Source organism: Neomonachus schauinslandi, chromosome 11 (assembly GCF_002201575.2).
Source record: "Neomonachus schauinslandi chromosome 11, ASM220157v2, whole genome shotgun sequence".
NCBI classification, from domain to species: domain Eukaryota; kingdom Metazoa; phylum Chordata; class Mammalia; order Carnivora; family Phocidae; genus Neomonachus; species Neomonachus schauinslandi.
In genome coordinates this window covers 68870939-68878845 of record NC_058413.1, presented here as the reverse complement: position 1 = coordinate 68878845, position 7907 = coordinate 68870939, and the positions used below count along the sequence as shown (strand labels likewise).

General features: G+C 39.9%; 1 protein-coding gene across 2 annotated transcripts in view; it reads right to left on the bottom strand.

The window, feature by feature from the left end:
• Nucleotides 1-5191, bottom strand: part of FOLH1B (folate hydrolase 1B) — a 66176-nt gene extending 60985 nt beyond the window's left edge. The window contains exons 1-2 of one of the 2 annotated variants that reach the window (XM_044919758.1): nucleotides 5042-5191; nucleotides 2969-3077 (exon numbers count right to left, since the gene is read on the bottom strand). In XM_044919758.1, the coding sequence (XP_044775693.1) occupies nucleotides 2969-3077; nucleotides 5042-5159 (227 nt within the window). In that variant the 5' untranslated portion in view covers nucleotides 5160-5191. The remainder of the gene's footprint in view (nucleotides 1-2968; nucleotides 3078-5041) is intronic. The other variant, XM_044919759.1, reaches the window with a different exon arrangement.
• Between the last annotated feature and the right edge of the window lie 2716 nt (nucleotides 5192-7907).

The following is a 7907-nucleotide window of genomic DNA, read 5'->3' as shown; positions in this document are numbered from 1 at the left end:
AAGGAAGGAAGGAAGGAAGGAAGGAAGGAAGGAAGGAAGGAAGGAAGGAAGGAAGGAGGGAAGGAACTGATTATTATCAGACCTGGCTATTATAAGTGAAATTCCTTAGAACAGTGTTGTCATTACCAATGAGGATATAACACTGTGCTACAATCAGGGCTGGAACCCACTCATTTGGAGCAAAGCTGATCCTAATGAAGAGTAGGAAAAAAACCCATTTCCAATGATAAATAAATTAACTGGATAAAATCCTATAAGTGATATAGTAGAAGTTTTGCCACTAACCTGTATAACCCTGGCTAAATCTTCAGTTTCTCATCTGTACCCACAGAGAATATTGCTACCTCACTATTTTCCAAAGATCTGTCTGTAGCTCAATTCGGTAACTCAAACTGCAGCTCTTAATTTTTCTTGTTTTAATCAATTACGAAGTGTGTTGCAAGTAATTTGTCAATCCTACTAAAATATCAAGTTCTCTTAAAAAGTAATAATTTACAGGTCATCCCCAATAGCCAACAACTTGTATTAAAAAATGGGCTCACATATTTCTGTCTGGCTAGAAAAGTTCCACATATCATTACATCATCTCAATTAATAAAGAGAGCTGTTAGTACTCCTGTTTTAATACATTGCATCTGATTTACAAATGATGGAACAGTGCTTCCAGGAGCTAGATGCCTGGAAGGCAGCTAGTCCAAGTAGAAGTGGTACTCAAAGGCATATCAGGGAAATTCTGAGCCCAGAGGTCTAAGAGTTTTCTAAAATAATCTTGTCTTTCTGAACCAGGAAGAGAAGGAAAGTTTCCCTAAAGAGATGCAAAGTAGTGAACAGAGCTGAGAATTCAACCAGGTGTTGACAAAACAGAAGGGAAACAGGACAACCCTGTATCCCAAGGGAGGCAGAAAAAACAGACCCTACTTTGATCCTTCCAGCCAGCCACTATGGAGAGGCAGACAACTTGGAAGTAGAGAGGATTTTTTGTAGCAGAGCGAAGGAGGGTAAGATGGAAGATCTGAGGCTTAACCGACCCCTGGCCTATGGGCAGAATTAGATTGAAAGCTCTTTGATGGCCGAATGGCAAATGGGAAATCTGGAGAGTCCAGGTTTCTGGTGATTCTGTGGTCCTTAGAGGGATGAATTGGGTTCTCATAATTTCTTTCTTTTGTGCTAATGGTGAAAATCCTTGAGTTCTAAACAGTTAGAGGAGCTTGGTTGAGGTCATGGAGAATAAGCAAGAAACTGACTGCTTCCATTTTATTCAGGGTTTAAAAAGAGAAATGAAGGCATTCATTTTTCTTCTTTGCCGGTCAGTCAGTCCGTGTCACAGGTTAGGAAAGGAAGCAGGGACAGCAGCTCTGTCTAGGAGTGAACATTATATCTTGCCAGAACTCCACTATTATTTTATCTATTATACATAATTAAAGTGAAAGAAGTCCAAGAGGCAGAGGAGGGGTTTCCACAAAATTTAAGCTTCCGGGTCTCTCACTTGGGAAATGGCCCTTCCAAACACCTGGAAGGTGCCTAGCAAATTTTTATTCATAGTTTTAATTCTATTGTAATTTAAATAGGAAGCACTTGGGTGGCTCAGTCGGTTAAGCGTCTGCCATTGGCTTAGGTCATGATCCTGGGATCGAGCCCCGCATTGGGCTCCCTGCTTACTGGGGAGCCTGCTTCTCCCTCTCCTGCCTGCCGCTTCCCCTGCTTGTCCTCTCTCTCTCTCTGACAAATAAATAAATAAAATCTTTAAAATAAATAAATAATTAAATAAATTAGACATGTGTTTGTATGATCGTGTGTGTATATCTATGCATATGTGTGAGTGTGTATATATATACATACATATATATATAACTGTCTTTTATATAAAATTATAATTTGTATTCACAAAGAAATCCTTCAATCACTATCAGGAACTCCAAGTATTTTGCCTTGAAAAAGCTAGTATTCTAGGGGTGCCTGGGTGGCTCAATCATTAAGCGTCTGCCTTCGGCTCAGGTCATGATCCCAGCTCCTGGGATTGAGCCCCGCATTGGGCTCCCTGCTCCGCGGGAAGCCTGCTTCTCCCTCTCCCACTCCCCCTGCTTGTGTTCCCTCTCTCGCTTGTCTCTCTCTGTCAAATAAATAAATAAAATCTTTAAAAAAAAATGAAAAAGCTAGTATTCTAATCAGTTACATACAATCATTCTACACAAGTGTTTTTTACTTTTAGCTGCTTTGCAAATACTCTTTAAATTTACTCATTTACATCTTTTGCTCTACACTACAGATAGCTATTTCAGGAAACAGGGAGCTAGTTTTCACACCATGTCACATATATGCTAATTCATCCTTGTCACAATGATATCATGGTCACCATTTTATAGATGTGGAAATGAGAGCTCAGGAAGGTTAAGTATTCACTCCAAGTGATTTTACTGTCAATGGGCAAAGATGGAATTTAAATTCAAGTATATCTGAGTCCAAAGTCCAAGTTTATTCTTTTGACTAAAATACAATGTTGTCTTCTAAAACAGGAGTCCAGCCCACTTCCTTGTTTTTGTACAGTCCACAAGCTAAAAATGGTTATTACATTTTAAATAGCTTAAAAAAAAAGAATATTTTGTGACATATATGACATTCAAATTTCAGTACCCATAAATAAAGTTTTACTGAAACTGCCACTCTCGTGTGTTTATGTATTTTCTCCAGCCTCTTCTGTGCTACAATAGCAGAGCTGAGTAGTTGTGACAGAGATCAGCTGGCCTATAGGGGCTGGTCCTATACAGACAGAGTTTGCTGACTCCTGCCCAAAATTGTCTCTAGTGATACAGTTTAGCTTAAAGTATAATCCTGTCTAGATGAAATATGATACAAAGTTTTCAACAAATAAGACTTTTTAAAAAAGTCAGTTCCTGTATACGAAATACTGAATCAAAACTTTCTGAACAGAATAACAAATTACCCATATAAGCCATCAGTATATGCTTACTATAAGAACCTCTTGATGTTCTCAGCTTTCAATTCATCCAAAAATGCCTTCTTCACATTATGCTGTGGAACAATGTTAGTAGGTTCATTGGAGGATTTTATAAACCATCCTGTAAAATATATACAAAGATAGGAATGAGACATGAGCTCACAAACAGGACCTATTTTTCCTTATTATTGTATCTATTCATGCATGAAACACAAAGTATCAATGACCTCCAGTATTAACTGAGATTCTCTTCCATTTAATTTCTCTTGCCCACTTCCACTGGAAAAAAAAAAATCATGGAAACACTTTTTAAATACAGATTAGTCACAACATATTTTTTAATTCAATTTCAATGACAGGTGTTGCTGTTATTCTAAAAAAACAAAATGTTTTATAAGAAAAGGACCACTAAAATTAAAAATGCTTCAACTAATGGGGATAAACAAGATCTCTTAAAGGTTAAGGCAAAAAGGAGATATACCTATTTTCTCCTGAAAGCTTCTATCCACAGTGACTTCTCTGCTGACTCAGAATAAGCATTTAGTAAATGTTTATAATGAATTAATGATGAATCTATTTCAAGTACATAAATTATTTCAGAGTTGAAGGAAACTCAGACTTGTAATTTGTTCTGTTTCAGAAACTAAAACAAAATGTGCTGAGATTCTGTGTTTCCAGTTGAAGCAGGCTTGAGACTTTGAACTTTAGAAAGCTACAAGAACACTACAATTTACCCAGTGGCTCTGCAAGATGCCCAGTGCACACAGAGACCAGAGGGAATGGGTAGCCAGATCATGTGGAGCAGTTAGCTCTTGTAGCTGGCTTTTAATCTGGGGGAAATGAGGCATCTTTACAGGCTTTATTTAGAGAAATGATACAATCTGGGCATAAAATAGTTACCAAAATTGCCCATCCAGCTTTCATGGAACTTTCCAGTTATTAATCATATACATGCATACACACACACAGATATACATGCATACTGAAATAAATGGGTGGCAGCAAATGGAAATACAATTCCATTGGTACATAAAACAAAAGGACTTGGATTCGACTGGGATCAGGGAAGGACACACTGAACTGAGAGCTGAAAAATGAACAAATTGAAGAGGTGGGAGGCCTGTGGGGGAGAGGAGAGCAGAGAATCCTAGGAAAAAATTAACAATTAATAAAGAACTTATTCCGTGTCATCCACTGGGTGGTGAATTCAGAGCAGGGGTGAATTACCTTAAACTAGTCCTGTGCACCAACATCCAGTTAGAAGCATCTCCTCATCAAAAAGGAATAAAGAAAAGTGCCAACACCCAAACACTGTGCTAGGAGGTTTAGGTGCTATTTCATTTACCATTTTTAATAAATTACAGATATTCTCCTCATCATAAAGACTGAAAAACTGAGGCCAGGAGGGTCTTAGTAAATTGTTCAAAGCCACAAAGAAGTAGCAGAGTCAAAATTAAAATTCAGAGTCCGAGCTTGTCTGTGCTGCCCCTGGTTCTTTAGGAAGTTGGGTTAAGTGTGCGAATCAGTACACAGAGCAACCGGTAAAGATCTGTTCAGAGCGCTGACAATAGCCAGTTTCCAAATGTTCCTCTAATTATTTAACTCCCAAGGACGAAAGAATGAGGAGAGAAAAGAGGCCCTGTGCAACAATGCCTTGACGTCTACCTACTGCATACATGAGGCAGCCCAGGCACAAGACAACTACAGACCCCAAACAGGTGAGAGTCCTTTCCTGCAAAGCTCCCTGGACAACCTGGTTCAACTGCCCAGCTCTTCCTAAAAACGTACCAGTTTCTCAAAGGGCTCGAGCGTGTGGCACCTGCGGAAGTCCAGTTTCAGGGTCCCTGCGTTCCACTCCTTACCCTGGGTGACTGTCCTACCATAGTCTATCCAGAGCCCCACTGTGCCCGGTCCCCAGCGACCCCCAGCTAACCCGCGGGGGCCCGTTCCCCACCTTCCCGCAACCCAAACCACCGTCCCCGGGGAAACACCCAACAGGATCGCACTCGGCAGGGACCCGCGAGTCCCGGGAACCGCAGGGCCGCGGGGTAGCCTACGGCGTGCGCGAGTCCGGCGCGCCCCTACCGAAGAGGAAGCCGACGATCAAGAGGCCTGCGACCAGCACCAGTGCCCCAACGCACAGCCAGCGCGGGCGGCGCCAAGCGAGAAAGGTCGAGTCGGCTTCGTGCAGGGGATTCCACATCTCGGCGCGGCCGGCGGGGCCTCCCGGGACCTGTGCCTCTGCGGTGGCCCCGCAGCAGCGTGGCAACGGAACCGACGCTTCGTCTCACCAGCGCCGCGCTTTCCAGCTACTGCGGCCTAGAAAGCGCCCCCTGCCCCGGACTCTAGTTTCTCCGCCCTAAAGTAGTTCTAGCTCACTCTGAACCAATCAGCTTCCGGAGTTCTTACAAAGTGCAAACGCTGGTAATTCAGCATGCTGAAGCTGTACAATTGTGACTTGTGTACTTTTCTGTATGTCGATGTACAGCAATTAAAACGTGTCTTAAAAAAATAAAGGCATAGCATGATCTCATTTCGTATTTCTTGAAAGTATTTTGTGTGTGTACATAGAAAAATGTCTGGGTAGCCGAAATGTTTACAGTATTTACCTCTGGAGGGTGGTATGGTGAGGGCAGGGAGAGAGGGGTGTAAAAGATTTACTTGAGCTTCTTATTTCCTATACTTCTATATATATTTCTTAAAATAATAAGCAAGTTTTACTTAGTAATAAAAATAACAAAAATACTGCATTTTACTTAAATATGACAAATGTGGTTTTTCTTCAAAAGTAAGAAGCTATTTTCTATTGAGTATTCTGCTTTTTTCTTTTTGTTTTGTAAGAACTTATATATATGCCTATAATTTTAAATTTATTTCTTTTACTCAATAATGAAGATTTTCATATCAATATGTAAATTATTTCCTATATTGTTTTTAGTAACTTTATAATATTTTCAAGAATAGATATGAATGCAATTTTTATTCTAAGCATAACAAAAATTTCTATGTGTAGCTGATTCATATAAGAATTTAATATATTGAATTAAAGCTAAAAGCTGTTCTGAAAAGTTACACCACAAATTTTGTCATGAATAAACATTTAAAAAGAAAGAGTGGCCCTTAAAGAACTTGAAATATGAGAAGGCATTCTCCAGACAGATGAAGTAGACATATTCCACACACAGCAGAATAATCAGAGAACGTTAGTGATTTCAGTGTGATAAGAAGCAAGATGAGTGTGATTTGTACAGAGAAAAGTGAAAACTTATTGAGATTTGTTTGGAATATAAAAGTAAGAACACAGCCAGAAGCTGATTGGGAATAAATATTGGCAAAGGTCGCAGTTGTTTTTGTTTTTGTTTTAAGATTTATTTATTTATTCTAGAGAGAAAGTATGTGTGAGCAGGGCTGCGGGGGTGGGGAGTTGTGGGGGGGGACAGAGGGAGAGGAGAGAGAGAATCCTCAGCTTACTCCAGCTGAGGGCAGAGCCTGACGAGGGGCTAGATCTCATGACCCAGGAGATCATGATCTGAGCCAAAATCAAGAGTCAGACAAAACCAACTGAGCCACTCAGGCACCCCTAAAGGTCACAGTTTTGAAGGTCTATAATGGGAATTCTGAGAAAAATATATTAAGACCAAAACCGAAGGGAATTGAGTTAGCATGTGGCTGAAGAAGATCTCCTTCAAAACTCTTGACAGAATACGGAGGAAAAAATGGGGTGCCTGGGTGGCTCAGTCCATTAAGCATCTGCCTTTGGTTCAGGTCCTGATGTCGGGGTCCTGGGATCCAACCCAGCATTGGGCTCCCTGCTCAGCGAGGAGTCTGCTTCTCCCTCTCCCTCTACCCCTCCCTCCCGCTCATTCTCTCTCTCTCCCTCAAATAAATAAATAAAATCTTAAAAAAAAAAAAAAAGAATATGGGTGGAAGGAAATTGAAATTCAGTTAAAATGCAATTTTATTGGGAAATGGGAGGAACATGGAATGAAGGGATACTACATTGTTTATATCAAACTAGAAACTAAAAGCTAGAATCTCTGTTTTTGTTTTATTTTGTTTTGTTTTAAATAATTGGAACTCTTGAACACTGTTGGTGGGAATGCAGAATGGTGCAGCCACTACGAAAAACAGTATGGACATACCTCAAAAATTTTAAAAAGAGCTACCAGCAATCCCAGTTCTGGGATACTCATCCAGAAGAATTGAAAGCAGGATCACGAAGAGATATTAGCACTGCCCTGTTTATCGCAGCCCTATTCACAATAGCCAGGATGTGGAAACAACCTAAATGTCCACCAATCAATGAATGGGTTTAAAAAAAATGTGGTATATACATAGAGTGGGATATCATTCAGCCTTGAAAAAGAAGGAAATCCTGCAATATGCAGCAACATCAATGAACCTTGAGGCCATTCTGTTAAGTGAAATAGCCAGTCACAAAAGGGAAAATACTGCATGCTTCCACTTATATATCTAAAAGACTCAAACTCGAAGAAGCAAAGAACAGGATAGTGGTTGCCAGGGAGTTGCTAATCGAGGGCTATAAAATTTCAGTTGTGCAAGATAAAAAGGATCTACATACATGGTGCACAACATTGTACCTATAGATAACGTTGTGCAGTATAGATACCAATACTGTTTTACACACTTAGAAATCTGTTTAAAGAGAGCCAAGATATGGAGACAATATAAATGTCCATCGAGAGATGACTGGATAAAGAAGTAGTGGTATAGATATATAATGGAATACTACTCAGCCATAAAAAGAATGAAATCTGCCATTTGCAACAACATGGATGGATCTACAGGGTATAATGCTAAGTGAAATAAGTCCGAGAATGCTCACACTCACATGAGGAATTTAAGAAAAAAAAAACAAAGAACAAAGAAAAACAGAAACAAACATTAAAAAAAACCCAGACTCCTAACTATAGAGAACAAACTGGTGGTT